At 36.8% G+C, this 16,864-nt stretch overlaps 1 protein-coding gene across 5 annotated transcripts in view; it reads left to right on the plus strand.

The window, feature by feature from the left end:
* Window positions 1–16,864, plus strand: part of sema6cb (semaphorin 6Cb) — a 177,159-nt gene that overhangs the window by 87,955 nt on the left and 72,340 nt on the right. For all 5 annotated transcript variants that reach the window (XM_028469966.1, XM_028469970.1, XM_028469967.1 and 2 more), the window contains 3 exons: window positions 7,686–7,885; window positions 13,643–13,757; window positions 15,075–15,132. In XM_028469966.1, coding sequence (XP_028325767.1) covers window positions 7,747–7,885; window positions 13,643–13,757; window positions 15,075–15,132 — 312 coding nt within the window. In that variant the 5' untranslated portion in view covers window positions 7,686–7,746. The remainder of the gene's footprint in view (window positions 1–7,685; window positions 7,886–13,642; window positions 13,758–15,074; window positions 15,133–16,864) is intronic.

The following is a 16,864-nucleotide window of genomic DNA, read 5'->3' on the forward strand; positions in this document are numbered from 1 at the left end:
TTTTTTTAACAATAAAGGTAATAGTGGAATATATAGGTTATGTAAGGGATGCTTTCCTTGCCTTCCATTTTGCACCTCAATCAGGTGACAAATGTTAGTTTTTCACAATTTAAAAAAGTAGTAAAACATTTTTTGCATTGAGTTCTTCAACATCTTGGCAAGGATTACAGCATCCCATCGATCCTTGGCTAGTGTTAGTGTCAGCATCTCATACTGAAATGGCTGATGTGCTCTTTCACAGAATATATTTTCTGCAGTTTAAAATTCCACAGGATGGGCTCCATGCCCTATAATTTGATAAAGGTGTGTGTCAGAAAGTTTACCGGTTGTGAACTTTATTTTCAAGTTCTAATAAAAGATTTTGTCTAATGCTAGAAGTTCAGTTGGGTATCGTTGGTCATAAATCCTTTTCAAGGCATCGCAGTAACCAAGTAACAGTTCCTTTGGAAGAAACGTCAGCACCATGTTGTGTCCTTCATGGGCACTGAGGCAATGTTGTTTAGTCTGATTAACAGTACTCGATGTCGATTTATACAGCGTGTTCTGAAATGACTGGAGTCTTGATTTAGAACAAGATCTTACCTGTTCGGCACATGTGGATCCACCGTCTCGCACATCTCTGGTGGCTTTTTCCTCCTCGTATTCACTAGAATGTGATAACACTCCTCACCATCATTGTCCCTATCTGGCTCAAGCAGATAACCATTCATAGCCATTTCATTACAGTTACTAACCATAAGTTTTGGTCATGGTTCTGTTTTCCTACAAAATTCAGTTTACTCACAACAAATAACTCAGTATCAAGACTACGTCACATTCGCTTGAGAAAAGCTACAGCCCATTAGTTCTATCCCAAAAATAGAAATGTGCATGGTTTTTTGCTAATTTGTAGTACAGAAAAAAATATTTGTTTATAAATATATATATATATATATATATATATATATTCTATAAATATGCCTATTACAGGTATATTTTCATGCAAAAAAAGCACAGTTTGTCAAGACTTTTTTTTTTTTTTTTTTTTTTTTTTTTAAAGGTGTTTAGTTTTTTTACTACTCTCTTTTGTTTGGCTTTTTGCCTATGTGACAATTAAGAAAGCAGTCATTTATTTACATTTCTTTCACATATACCAAAGAGTGGTTTGAAGTTACTCGGAGCTTTATTATAATATCAGGAATCTGCAATGATCCACGAGCTGTCTGTTAATTATATATATATATATATATATATATATATATATATATTATTACACAGGCCATTTGTGGTTGAGCATGGTAGGAATTTTCACACTCTTAAACAGTACAGTATATGATTATGCACTATATTTTAAAAAATGCCTTATCTCATAAGCCTTTTTGACTCCCAACTACCAAAATGCTCTATTTAATGAATTGTATGTATAATTTTATATAATCCAATATGCTCCACACCAAGTTTTTTTTTTTTTTTTTTTTTTTTTGTGGAGCCATGATAACACCCAAGCCAAAAGCCTATTTCATACATGCCTGTTGAGAGCAGATCCCAATGTGGCCTTTTGTGTTTGGAATTACCATCAGGCCTGGAATGTGCTTGCTAAAATGTGCTCGGGCCAGTGTGCATCTGAAATGTGTCACCGTGGAAGGTGTTGTGCTTTTAAAAAAACTCCCAGCAATGGGACTGGGAGATATCCAAGTACACAAGCTGAAACGATTAATCTATTCTGTGCAGTGAAAAGCCTGCAGATTAGCCTGTCACTGCAGCACCGAGCAGGTTTGGGGGATATTTGAGTTGATTCAGCATCTGGGGCTATCACGTCAGATTGAGGCTGAATAAGAAGAATCATATTATACCGTATATATAGATTTGACACACTTTAAGGTTTCTTGGATACATGTATGAAAAAAGAGTAAATACTTCCTTGTTTCAGTCAAAATGCATTTTCATACATTACTGGATCAAACTAAGTGCAGGCTTTATCAAATAATCAAAGGTTTGGACTTTTCAAGTTTTAATTAAGTTCATTAAAATGAAATTATCCAAATGTCATCTAAACCTGCAACACAGAGCAAAGTAAATCCACAGAGCTATAGTTTATATCTTTTAGATTGCCTTTAGCCCGATTGATTTTGTTAATTTCACCCATTTATTATGTTATCGAAGTTTGAAAAAAATGTTTCCACAAATCAGAAATAACTTTTTCTGTTGACGCACTACATCGTAGCTGAACAACAGAGGCTTAGCAGCTACCGCTCAGTCTTTGTATTGAAAAGGTCAAATGGGATAGGAGGTAATTTGCCTGAGCTTAATGAAATAAGAGCCTTAACCTTTAATCTACGTATGATGAATCTCTAATCACTCAGCAGGTTTTATGCTGGATTTTTGGAAAAGCTTATTGAAATATCGTATCATTTAAAAGAAAGTCAAAACCTAACTTTATTCAGCATCACAAATTATGCCTGGCGAGGACATTGTAAATGAATGTTATATGTTGGTGCCTTGAATGAAGAGCAACTTCCCTGTACAACTTTCTGCTTGATTTTTCCACCTGTGAGGGTTTAAGGGACTAAGAGCTTCATTCATTCCTGTAATAATGAATTTGTTGTTCAAAGAAAAGTATTTGTAATACATATTTGTTTCCTTTTTTTGCCTGAAGATACAACCTCCTTTAATTATAGCTTTTAAATGTGAATGTTTTTGGATCCATTGTTTTTACATGAAAGTAACTCAAATCATTTTGGCTTGAAAAGTTTTTTTTTTTTTAATCAATTACTGAAAATTAAGGCATCAACAACTGATCATAAAGTGCACACCATCACACTAACATAATGCATTTTGTTTACACTCCTTTGAATAATGGTGCATATCAGAATGTATGGTATTATGTGCCTGATGATGTAGTAAATCAGATCTGAATCAAATGCAACATTGGTAATGTCTTAGCTTGTGGAGTCGTGTTCTTCTCAAGGATGGAAAAACCATTTGAAAAGTGTCTGATTAAAACATCCTGTCAGATTCTGGCACAGTGTCTCTATAGTTGACGACTTGTTGACGTGCTTTCAGATAATCATACACCTCCTCCCTGTCTCTGACAACTTCCTCAGTGCTTTGGAAAAACACTGAAGGTCACAACGAGACAGGCTAACTTGATTTTCAACTTTTGGCACTGGCAGCCATGGGAGGTATTGCTGCTCGACTAAAGTACATACAATAATCTGTGTGTTTGTTATAGAAGAGTCAGGACTCTTTGACAATGTTTTCTTTTGCTCCAGTATTAGTCTATGTGAGAGTCAAACTTTCAAAGCCAGTTCTTTGTTTTTCTTTGTGTGGCTCTTGATCAAGTTGTTCCTCACACACTGTATATAAACCCATATTAAGCCTTGAGGCTGAAATTATGTCTTATAGGCTGGTCATATGCAGCAGTAGCGAGGCAGGATTCTGATAAGTCCTCAGCAAACAGCCTGGACTGTCTGTGGTTTCACTATGATAGCCTGAGCTTTAAGGTGTGTTACTGGCCTTCGGGGAGCTCTTGTTCTCTCTTAGGTGGTCTTGCTGTGCACGCATCATCTTTGCACATTGCTGGCTGCCTTCCCATTGCTAAGTATTTGGTAAATAAATAATCTCTTCCTTCCTCATTTGGAGAAAGAACTCCATGTTTACCTAGCTTTTGATTTTGGTAATTCCCCATAAATAAATATTTTTGCTGTTGCACTGCTGTGAACTGAAGAGTGACTTTCATAATGATGTTCAACATGTTCTTGAGTTTATATTCTACTTCTCCATTCTCTTTTTTTTAATATTAGATACAAAGTTTGCTCAAAGTGACAGCAGTTAGATTCTCGACCCAAACTGACGCATATTTAGTTTGTGGCCATCCTTTTCAAGGAGAAGGGACATATGCGGCTCATCCATCTGGTGTAATGTCCTTTTGTTTCTCCCTAAAGGCAGGATACATTGGTTGTCGTATTTCAAAAAGTAAACACAAGCATCCCATAGATTTATAGCACAGAGATCATAACTTGACCTCATCACTAAATGCAGCGTTGTTCCCTCCATTTAAATTAAGTTGACCATTTTCAATATTGATGGAAGTTTGTGGCTCTGCTGAGTTAATTTTCCTCTCCCACTCAAACCGTCCGACCAAAGTCTCACTGCCAAGCGACACCATCGCTCAGACCTGGGGTGACTTCTATGGAGCCGTTTAGATGACATGTTGGCCTTGTGGCAGGCAAAGATCTGTGTAGTTAAAGATTGTTCTGACAAGTAGCACTTTCATCCATCTTATGCTGTGTTTTCCTCTTAATACCAAACAGATGAGAGAATTAAACACGTTAAATGTCTAAATGACAAAGGATTATTCCCACACAGACTTTCCACTCATTTCTATCCTAACTTGTTTTCCTTGGAGTGTTATGCACTTATGTGGCTTTCAATCTCCGCATTTTCTAGAAAAAATGTCTTAAAAAGCCACCATCGATGTCTTCTGTGTGTTTTTGTGCCTTTGTTTTTGTTCTACATTTTTTTTTAACTTGTTATCAGACGCGGTCTGAGATTTTATGATTCAAATGTAGTTCCACAAACTGATTTTATCTTTTATTGTCTTGTAGTAACACAATGCATGACTCACTGACTTGCATGGTTGTTGTTTTTGTCTCAAATAAACATGCTGTGTGTACATCTGTGTGTTTGGCATTGTATGTTCAAAACAACAATTTAAGCAAACATAATGGCCACAGAATAATAAAGCTATGCTACAATAAACCCAGCAGTCACTCGGAAAAGTAAAAACATGAGCTTTATTAATATCTAAAAAGGAAAATATGAACAGCATGCACTGCATTTGTAGTTGACCCTACCTTTTTGAAGGAAAACTCTACAGTAGTAGTTCAATAGGATACAAAAACAGCCGGGAAAATTGTTTTGACAGTAACGTACAAGTTATATTATACATTGCAAAAAAACAAAACAAAAAAAAAACAAAAGAAACATGATCAATTGATTTATTTTAAGATTGTTGTGAATGAAAGTTGTAATCCGTGTTAGCCACCTTTGTTTAAGGAAAAAGCAGTGGATTGTGCTGACTGATGTTGGCAGCAGATAAACTTTAAAACTCTAGGTTTTTATTTTTCCTTCCAACATCATCTTATCTTGAATTTATCCCAACAACTTGGGTATAGAAATGTCGAAGGTCACTATAATGGCATTAGATCAGGGCTGTACAATTTGGGAACTGCGGGCCAAGCGATTGAAATTATTTTTATTTTTTGATACCTTAAAAACACAAAAATTAATGTAATACAGTACAGTGACTTATAAGAAAAATGACTAAAGCTGATTTCCAATTACATTATTTTTCTCAAATTTAAAGGATTGTTCAAGGCACTGGAAAATGTAGTGTTCAATCGTATCGGCGGCGTATGTTGTCTCCCATTTTGTTGAATTTATATCGCACTAAATTATGTCTTTGAAGACATTTAGATGTTAAATAATTTTATGCCATGAAGCACAATAAAGAAAAGTGTTCTTCAATTTCAAACTACTTCAAGTGCTCATATTGCACAGTTGTTATTGCCGCATTTAATTTCATGCACTGCAACATGGACCTTTATTTTTGGCCCACGGCCCTCCGTCGTCATACATTTTTTGGTCCTTCAGTGAAAAGAATTTGGGCACCCCTGCATTAAAGTATGAATTATTTAGATATTTTAAACATATCTTTAAAAACTAAGTTAATTTCATACATACAAGACATCGATATTTGGTATTGAGTCACACACCCAAAAGTTAAACTCTACATCTAATAAAACCACCATTAGCACTTTGCGTCGTGGCAGCTATAACAAGGTGTACATTTGGTCTTGACAAAGTCTTAATTTAAACCTTGTCACAGGTAGCAGGCGGTAATGTGGTAGGTGTCCTGGTGATCAGACCACCAGTGGTCAGCCTTCTTTTTGGGCGGCTTCCGTGTTTACATCCCCTTTATTCTGTTTGTCTCTCTAAATGTTATAAATTCCACTCACACAGTTGTTGGCTGACACTAATGTTGCTCCTTTGACATCAGGCACTGAATGCTGATAAGAATTGACAAGATTAAATTTATTTTGAACTACTAATGAAAGCAGCTTCATCTATCCACTTAATGAAGTGGTTTGGATAAATCCAGTCTGTGATCTTGTACATATGAAAGTCTCTTCATACTCGTATAAATTGTTGTTTTAAGCAGCCTTTTGGCACCTCATCGTCATTAGGTTTAACCTTTGACAGTTGATAGGATAATGTAAATTAAGTTGATCAAAACGTAATCAGTAAACCAGCTCAGATTTGGTAAACCATTGATAAATTAGGTGGCATTAATGCTGCTGTCATACATCTTTATGACATGTAAATAATTAACAAGGAGCAGTCAGAATAATCCATGTCAGTACAACTTATATCTACCTTTTGATTGTACCTTACTCATTATTTTAAATTACATTTTTATTTATTTATGGTTTTATGTTTTTTATTAGCGTTCATTTTGTTTTCTCACAGGAGTTAAAAACTCAATTTGGGAAGAAAAAAAAACCATTTGGAAAATATAAAGCTGAATTTCAAAAAATATGTAATGGATTTTATAGGGCCCTAAGTTGACACCGTTGCACATCTAACAACGACAATTACTTTAGCTGCTTCAGGAGGCATTACCGCATTGAACATTTTATACATTTAATCAATAACAGTAATTCAATTCAACTTTATATAGCGCAAATTACAACAAAGTCATCTCAAAGCGCTTAAAATATCGAGTCCATAGTAAGAAAGAAAAAACCCAACAAGATCCACATGAACAAGCATTTAGCGACAGTGGGATGAAAAAAACTCTGTTTTTTAATAGGATGAAATCTCCAGCGGAACCAGGTTCAGAGATGGCAGCCGTGTGGGATGGTCTCAAGGGCCCAACATATAGGGAACATAGGCGGGAAGGGCAACTAGCATGCAGACCATACCTAGGAACAGTTTAAAATCCCTTGTCCAAACTTCTACAGGTTATTATATATATTTTCACAAAACTTTGATGCACTTGCTTAGAGATGTGGGATGGCATGACATAAGAACTTGCAAATCTTAAATAAAACATTACTGCTGATGTATGCCAATATGTAATTAGATTCACCATCAATGCCTTACTACAAAACAAATGTTTCAGACAATTATACAAATGTTATCAAGATTACAGATAATTAGACACATTTGAACAATAAGAAAATTCTAACTGTTTGCATCCGATATTGAATTTGAACTTTAAACAGAAAACTGACAGTTACTTTAGCTCTTGTTTTTGGGAATGGGAATGAAACTTTGTGCGGTTTCCTGACTACAAAAGTGGCTGTTATTAGGGCTTTATTTTCTTTATTACAATTCTATAAATTCTTAACATTTCTTTGGTATATTTTACTTTATCTTTGATTCACACTTGAATGGGTTTGTGGGGTACATGTTTGCATTATACAAACAAACTCATGTGCTTTACACTCGATGTCTAATTATTGGAATTTTCCATTTACGATCAAGTCCGGAAATAGAGCTGCAACACAAACTAATTATATCGGCAGTGGTAATTAATTATATAAAACTTTCTATTGTAGCATCAAAACTTTAGCTGAATTTAAACTGCCTCAGACAAATATTCACAAGTCTAACCCTTGTTCGTTTTTGTGTCCTATTAGTTGGGCTGGATGCATCTGTGGTGGGCCATGCATTTCTGGTGAAGACTCGTCTCCTGCCAAAATGTGGCTGATGTCCAGCTCACCTCGACTTCTCTTGCCGGTCCTCCTGGGCCTGGCTTTAGTCTCCTTACCTCGGCTGTCCTCTGGAGCCACGCCGTTCCCCCAAGACCTGGAACCAATCAGCATCGTGGGCAGAGATGGTAGGTGGAAAATATGTTATGTTGCCATGGCAATCCCTCATGAAGGTAGACATGAAAATGTGGATTGGCGTATACATTGTATCTCATCACAGGAAAACACGCAGTTTACTGAGGTGGCTGTGTTTGAAGCCATCAAGTAAAATTGTGCAAATGTATTCTTCTGCTACAGCTTACATTACTGTTCATTTGTTGAGATTGGTTGGTTTGGAGGACGAACAAGCACGCTTTGCAGTACGGTGCAAAACAACAAGCAACAAACAAGTGCTCTCAAGCATTTGTTTATAAGGGTATAATTAAATATTTGGATTTAAAAACTAAAGTTTATGCAGTGATTTCTTTGTCTTTACAGATGAGGTGTAAAACATATAGTATGCATGCAAAAACATGCCAACCAGACGGTTCATGGGCCTCATTTATAACTGTTGCGCACACAGAAATCTGGGCTTGAAAGCATTCCACACAAAGTTTGTGATTTATAAAAAAAACGTACCGTGAAAATGTGTGTACCGGTACTTTCCCAATTGAGGCCACATTCTGACGGTACCATGCCTCTATCCTTTTGGCCTTCACCTTCAAATCAAGCATTTTCTTCTTATTTATTAGTGATGCAACATACAGTATGTGACCACCAAGTATATAATATACTTTTTCTGGCCTCTACTTTGTTCTGAAATTCCTTTTCCTAGTGTTTTCTGCCATGATTGTGTAAAATCCCACTGGGATTCGTTTAGATGCAGCAATGCATCTATTTAATCTATAGTCCTTTGCATTGGCCATTTTTAGAATGTGGGTGTGTTGAGGGCAGGATATGAAGTGAATGAACTTGCGTAAACTTTAGGGTGAAATGTGATTCGTGGAGGGGAATAATGGCTGCAAGTGTACTCGGCATGGTTTTATAAAACTATATATAAAACACACTTTCAGATTTTTGCCACACTCACACTTTTGATATGGATCCTAAGCATTGTTTTATAAATGAGGCCTTAGGTCAGTTTTTGTACAAGAGTCACAGGGAATTTAATCCATACTTTGCTGTTAATTTCAACATCTGATTCATAGCGTTTATAGAACTATTTGTTATAGTTTACACATCTAGAATGTATTGTATACAGTACACAGTTCTTCTTGTTGTGTTCTATTACAAAATCTTATCAGCATTGGGTAAAATAAAACCATGTCACATGACTATACAAACCCAGCTCACGTTCCTACGAGCACGTTTGTGCAAGTGGATCATGTTACCAATCGAGGGTAGATCGGAATTACTATTTTATTGTATTCATTGTTTGGGGACACACGGGCAGACTTTCATACTCGCACACAAAAAACACTTTGAAACGAGAGATGCACACACACACACACACACACACACACATTATTTTTCACAGTCAATTTAGAGTCTCCAGTACAACTAACATAAGGACAGTGGGAGGAAACAGTAGTTTCCAGGTTTTGCCAAGACAATTAAAGAAACTAGGTACAGTATGCAAACTCATTATCATTATCCAATAAACACATTCATTTTATTCTATTTATGCAGTGGTTGTACCTTTATTTAAACATGCAAACATTTAAGAATAGGTTCTTTAATCCATCAGCAACCTGAGATTTACTGTAAAACTCCTGAATACATTGATTTGTTTGTCTTTGCTGAGTCGTGTAGATTTAAGCATTAGTTCTATAATTTAGAACAAAGTAGTTAAGCTTCATGATGTTTGTATAAGAATTTTTAAATATCAAAATTAAGTAGTGTAAATTGTAAACAGTGTTTATTCCTCTTCTCCCTCTTAATGGCTTTATCGGTTTGTGCTAGTCTTGGTGTAAGATAGCTAACAGCATGTATTGCATACACTTGCAAAAGTATAAATGGTAGAGAAAAAAATAACTTCTCAACACAGCAATGATTCTCTTGAAACTTTTTTTGTCTGAAACACCTACAGTATCTCCAACAATTTGAGAGATTGTTAGGTAAAGGTTTACAGCAGGTGCACTAATTTTAGACTGAAGACACTATTTGAAAAGACATCTTCTGAGACACCACATCATCTGATGAACCCTAGGGACTCATCAATGCTTCCCAATCATCGGGGAGGTTGGCCGAACAGGTCCTGGCTACAAAGCGTAATGGTCCATAATTGATTTAGGAGGCAGCTGAGACAACGGCCTGCACACTGTAATTGATCTATCTAGAAGAGAGCAACGTAGCCATTAGCAGAAATAGCTGCGCTAATAGTGCTATATGTGGAGCTCCGTCCCAGGTGTAATGAGTGCAATTTGTCACCTCTGGTTCCACCAGGTGACAGCCCAGCGCGAGGTCCTACGCAACTGTGCGAGGCAGTTATTATGAATAGAAGTACTTTTCTAGCTGGAAGTCTGAAAGTCTATGGAATGATACCCAAGCAAACCTCTTTTACACAAAGATGAGTCATCTCCACCTATTGTATAGACCAGAAACTGGATGTGCTTTTTACACAATGCCTTCAGTGGTGTCCAGCCTAATCAATCTTAACACTAATACCGTCCTTATGTCATCACAGACTGAAACTACTACTACTTTGGGGCGACCGTGGCTCAGTGATAGTGGGTCGTCCAATAACCGAAGAGTTGGGCGTTCAAATCCTGCTCTTGACAAATCATTGTCGTTGTCCTTGGGCAAGACACTTAGCCAATTGCCTAATATGAATGTGGTGTGTGATTGAGTGAGTGGTGGTCGGAGGGACTGTAGGCGCACTATGCCTTCCTCCTCGCTGCTCTTTTGCCCTGGCTCCAAACTTTCCAAAGTCCCTCCCTCAGAGGAGCTAACAAGCTAACGTTAGTTCGACAGCAATATCACAGTAATATAACATGCTCTGTTAAAAGCATATTACTGCAGCGCTTCTCTCTCTCTCTCACATGAACAACACATGCACTAGTTTAACAATTACAAATCAAACATAATGTAAATCAAGCAGCAGTAATTATCTCTCAAGCAGAAAAGTCACCAATTCCATCTTCTACTCTTCAATACCTTACACTGTAAAGAAAAAAACGGCACTCCAGCTCCGGGAAAGGGGTGGGGACTTTGTCAGACAGTCCATCAAACACAACCCAGGCTATGTTGTGTTCTTTTTGCTCGGTCGCGGTGCATTTTTTTTTCACGCAATCTACTAGTTTGACGTAAAGCTGTACTTGCATAGTGACTGGCTCAGCAAATATGACAAAAAGTCACTTTTATAACAGTTGCAGACTGCACCTTTAAGGGCATCTGATAAAAAGAAATCTACACAATCAAGTACACACTAGATGGTTATGGTTTGTTTTTATTTTTTGTATTGAGTTGAAAAGGTCATATCCAGACTAAGTATGTAAGTATGTTGAAAATTAAAGTAAAATAGAAGCATGGTTATTTTGTTAGCTGCAATTTCTATTCCTGAAAAAATGTGTATTGTTTCGTACCACTGCTATTAATCTCCCATTGCCAAATATTTTCCATCCACACTAGTTCATTATGTTACGAGTCCACTCTGGTTGCTTTTTTTGGAAACCACCGTTGCCTGTTACCATGTGGCTCTGCTTTCTCTCACTGTGGTCTTATTTAAACAACTCAAGTTCGCAATCACTTTATGACCAAACAGCACTTTGATCTTTTCGATTCCATAGGGCATAGGTTCTGACTTTCCTCTGCAGGTAGAAACATATGTTTGAAACTAGCTAGACAGAGCCTGATGGCTGAACTTTCTGCCTCTCATTCGACATAGTTAAGAGCAAAGAGTTCTACTGGGAAAACATGGCACTAACAGGTCTTTAGGATATATTGGTGCTTGATTATTAAAAGCTTTGGTTTTTTTAACAGGAAAATGTTGAATTGTTTTTTATTTGTCACTCAGATTTTGAGCTAAGCAGCACCTTGGCACAGCATCGGCTTCCTCCAAACTCTATAGGATGTAGAAGTGCTGAAGGGTCATTAGAAGTCCTAGTTTGCAGGGCGATCCAGTGGACTGCTGAGCCACTGGGAGTCTCTGCACCAGGACAGAACAGCAGGGTCCAGCACTCAGGCACACATTAGGCCCTTAAATCTTTAAACAGTCGATTTCAGACGAGTGGTTGAGGGAGCTCGCGGCTCCCTGTAGAGAGACTAATTTCAGGTTGCGGTGTATTAGGAGAGGGGCTTGCTAATTCAGCAGGAGCTCAGGTCAGTTGGGAGGCTGGGTGGGCACTTAATATAGTGCTTTGCAGACCCAGAGCGCACTGCTGGCCTTGAGCTGAATCTCTGTTTTGTTTTGCCTTTGTTTTTTGTTTTTTTCTTCTAATAATAGGAAACAGGAGGATAATTCTTATGTGGATTATAACTTTGTGTCTGCCTGGAGCAAGATTTTTATGATTTGTTTTATTCTTCTTGGATCAGTCAGGACTGTCTTTTTCATGATTTTTGTTATCTACTTATTCACCTTAGACAGTTTCATTGTAAAATCCCCATACATTACAGCCATTATGTAAGATATTTAATATAAAACTTATTTTGTATTACTTTCCTCAGTATAAAAAATTCCTCCTTCACATTTCTTTGCACTGGCGAAATTGTTTTATCCTTGACTTCCATGATGAATTTCTTCTTGGCGTATTTGAATGTTTTTACCAGGTGTTGCCATTTAAACTGCATTGAGCACAACACTAAGTGGAAGTTTGAAGCCCTCTGAGACGGCTGATGCTCTTTGAATGTTGTTTGACCAGACAAACCAACTTTGCACTGAGCTGCTGTTTGATTAGTTTCTGTCGTCTGCTTCACATGGCAGTCTGCTCAGAATAAAGCTTACCAGGGGCCATTTATTCAAATCAGGTTGACTTCAATGTCACAACTACCTCATTTATAACTTGGCATGGTGGGTTCACTTTTTAATCACCTGCTTATCACATCCTTGGAAGCACATTAGCATACAATATCTGGCAATATTTGCAGGCTAAACTGTAGCATCCAGCTACATTGGTTGCTTTCAAACATTGATATTTTTAATTTGCTTGTACACTATTATGTATGTATCCCTAAAATTATTTTTTGCATTTCTTTGACATTGTTCTAATTATTATTTTTTTTATATTTAATGGATGTTATATTTGATGTACTGCACTTTGATTGAAAGCTCTCTATGAATAAATCAGGGTTAACGTGGATCCTTAAACATTGCACAATTACGACAGTGGAACCACCTACAAAACAGTGACGTGGTTGCAGCTGGACTGTGTGCAGATGCTCATCATGCTTGTTGCAACTTTCAACAACATTGCCTGTCCAACAAAGATTTTTCTTAATGGTTTTTATTTTTTGTATTTTTGTTGTTTCATAGATTTCTGGCTATTTTTGTAGTCATCTTGTGTTTTTGGAGTGATTTTGACTATTTTAGACTAGTTTTTAAAATTTATTTTACTGTTATTTTCTGTATTGTGTGTTTACTTTAGGGGCCTGCACTAGACACTGGGAAAAAATGTACCCTAACGCTATGTATTTAATGTGGCATTTTACCCCCAATTGTGTTTACTGTGAAGCCGGTCTTGAATTTAATTTAAAAAAAACAGTAAAAAGTCTTTATGTCTTGAATTTAATTTGACTGCAGCTGTAGGAACTCTGTACATAAATTTTTATTATTAATATTTTTTTTGTTTGTTTTACTGCAACATTCGCTCTGATTTTTATCAATTTTTGGTTGCATGACTTGGAGATGTTGCAGGAAAAGGCTTATAATTCCTCAAATGTTTTTTACTTCTCTATTTGTGCCCACGCAGCCACCTACCTCTACCCCAGCTTTCAGGGACTCATGTCAGACAATGACACCGTCCGCCTCGGCCTGGATTTCCAGAGGATGCTGAGGATCAACCACATGCTCTACATTGCTGCCCGGTCAGTAGTGGTCCTCTCTCTCTCTCTCTTGCTCATTAGCTCATTGTGTTAAACAAAGCTAAGACTTTAAACAGCCTCATTATCCAGTTCATATGTCACGTATGAAGGCTCGCTGATAAACTATCTTATGTATGCGCAAGCATGCTTGTTATTTTTGGGCTTAGAATGTGATTGTGCATGGCTTAACATGTAATCACACTACAATCCTACTGTTTATTCAATCAATGCAAGCAACAATATTTTATACTTTATGATGTATTTAATCACTTAAGTTTTGCTGTGTAATCAATATTAGTTAGGCCATATGTTTGGTTAAATTGAGATTTTCTGTTAAGAAACAAATTGATGGTGCGTTCCACAATGTTTGAAGCTAGCAAGACCTCCTCTAAGCCCCGCCCCTTCATCAACCTCCCTGTCCAAAGCCACAATCCCAAAACCTTGAGTGCGCATTGGATATATATAAAAAAAAAAAAAATCACACCAAAGAAAAATAAGGTTCGCTGAAAAGTGAGCTCACAACAATGTCACATGAGTATGAATGCGGGAGAAGAGAGGGACCAAGGGGGTGTGGCCAGGACAAGACATGAAGGTGATTGGTTCTTTCAATTGCAGACTGTACCTGTTATCAGTTATTTATAATTTTTTCATTATCAAAAACTTAATCAAATGTAATTATCCACTATAGACCTTCTGACTTCATTGAGATGATAACAAATAACTTGTATTTTAGACATTTTATGGTCCTTAAAATGATGAATGAATACATTAAAGCTTGTTCATCTAGTCTACACAGACGTAATGACATTTATGAAATGTGCAGTGAATCGAAGGACAGCTGCATTAAACTTTGTACGAAGAGGCGTTATTGATAAACACCATCTTTAAGCTTTCTTATAATTACTTTTCTACAACGGTTCTGGCTACGTTTAACTCGTGATTAATAAAAAAAGAAATTGGTTGTGATGATGTTTTTAGTTTGAATGGCATTATTTTCTCCAGCTCCATCCAACAGCTTCTGTTTTTTTTTTGTGTTCTGTAGCTGTTAATTGGAGAACATTTAGTGTTTCAATGAACTTCCTGTGTTCCAAAAACTAATAAACTTTGTCGAGTAATCCAGCCTCCAGTGTGCTGCTACAACAGCTGGGATCAATCCTGTTCATCTGAACACAAACATCTTATGTCCGTCCATGCTATAGCAGGGTTTGTTTTTGTTGCAATGTTCTATCAAAGATTATGTGGATTTTTGTATTCAAAAAGCATCGGTTGATGAAAAGCCGCCTGTGATGGCTGTGCTAATGTGTTGACTCTGTCTTGCAGGGACCATGTGTTTGCCATCAACCTTGCCGCTTCGTCTGAGCAGATAATCCCACAGCAGGTAGGACAACCTGTCCATTCTGTGGATTAGAAAACCTTCTGTTGTTCACCTTGTTGGCTTTCACTGGCATCTGCATATGATCTGTTTATCACATTTGTTTGTCTGATATTCAATTCATGACTGTGCGTTACATTGTTGCCGATCTTTTAATACGATAATTGCTTTGATGAAACATTTTTGCTTTCACTATTTACATTTTAAGTTTTTTTTTCTTTCTTTCTTTGTCTTTCATGTACGTGAGTGTGAGGGATGTGTTGTATAGCTTTTGTTTTTTTTATTACTAACCTGAATAGACCACGTTGCAATAGGATTTTCCAAAAGGCTTTGATAAATACCTGTTTTCTTTCATGGACATTTTCAGTTTTATTTGGAAAGAACAAAACCTTTATTTTGTCATTTAGTCAAACTCTTCCCTTGTGGCTTTTTATTTTAGTATGAAACAATCTCTCTTCAGACAAGTATCCACTACATGTGAAGCTGTGAGCTTCCTGTGGTTGAAGTGACACTACTTATCTGAATCTCATTTGACAAATATGATTACTCTTTGAAAACAACAGCCCTCTAAGCCCTAGAATTGTTGTTTCTACCAAATGAAGGGTATTTTTTTCTGATACGGCTGCCACTAGATGTGGAAGAGATCTTAGCTATGGATATTGCTGTAGATTATCAATAATTATGTCTAGTGAATCTCTGGTGTGATGGCAAATATTTAAAAGAAAACATCCAAATGATTGAAACCATAGCTTCTTATATCCATTATCCATAAATAGTCCATCAGCATGTGATGGACTTAACCAAAAAATAAAAATGCATGAGCCTAAATGCCTTCAATTTCTTCCAAAATGCATTATTTAAATCGCTTGTCATTTTTCACCCCACATGCTGATTCACATTCTCCCTTCACCAATCTTGCTAGGCCTGGGTGGCCAAAAGTAATTATTAGTAAACCAAATCAAGCGCGGATAAGGCAGGCTTTATTCCCATAATGCTGACTCCCCCTGAACCGCATTGAATATTTACATAGTTGAGCAGCGTTTTTTCTTTTCCAAACTGACCCCAGGGAAGAAGGCGGCTCAGCAACATAGAGACTGGTTTCTGAGTTTCATGTTTAGGAAGCGTCTCAACCTCAAGAGCCACCTTTAGTTCTAGAAATCTCACCCGAGGGTCAGATCATCAATTGATGGGATGTTATTTAAACTAATATATATGTATGCAAATAAAATATAAATATAATTTCTTCTTTTGTAAATTTTTTTTTTTTTTTTTTTGTAACAATTGGAATAGCTAGTCATCTAGAGCAGTGGTTCCCAACCTTTTCGGGATTGTGACCACATTTTGATTTCAAGAAATTTCTGGCGATCCCAAAGACTTTTTTCTAGAATTTGTTTTTGATCATGTTTGTGTATTGTTTTAAAAAATATATTTTAATTTTTCAGTAATTTCAGGCGACCTAACAGTTGAAAAACACTGATCTAGAACAGTGCTGCTTGAGCTCTTTTGGCTCAATGACCCCCTTTCTCTTATTTCTCAATCCATGTTCCCCATTTGTCCGACAACAACATTTTACTCAGAAATCTGTGGAAAAAACAACAATAGAGCATAATGATGGAATGAATGAGTAATAACACATTTTAAAGAATCTAACTTTGTAAATAAGTGGAATGAAACAGTATTCAGTGCCTCCTGAATAGATTTATTTCCAGTCATCTCCCGCCTTATGTCGGACCAAGAC

The sequence above is a fragment of the Gouania willdenowi genome, chromosome 16 (genome assembly GCF_900634775.1).
Source record: "Gouania willdenowi chromosome 16, fGouWil2.1, whole genome shotgun sequence".
NCBI classification, from domain to species: Eukaryota; Metazoa; Chordata; class Actinopteri; order Blenniiformes; family Gobiesocidae; genus Gouania; species Gouania willdenowi.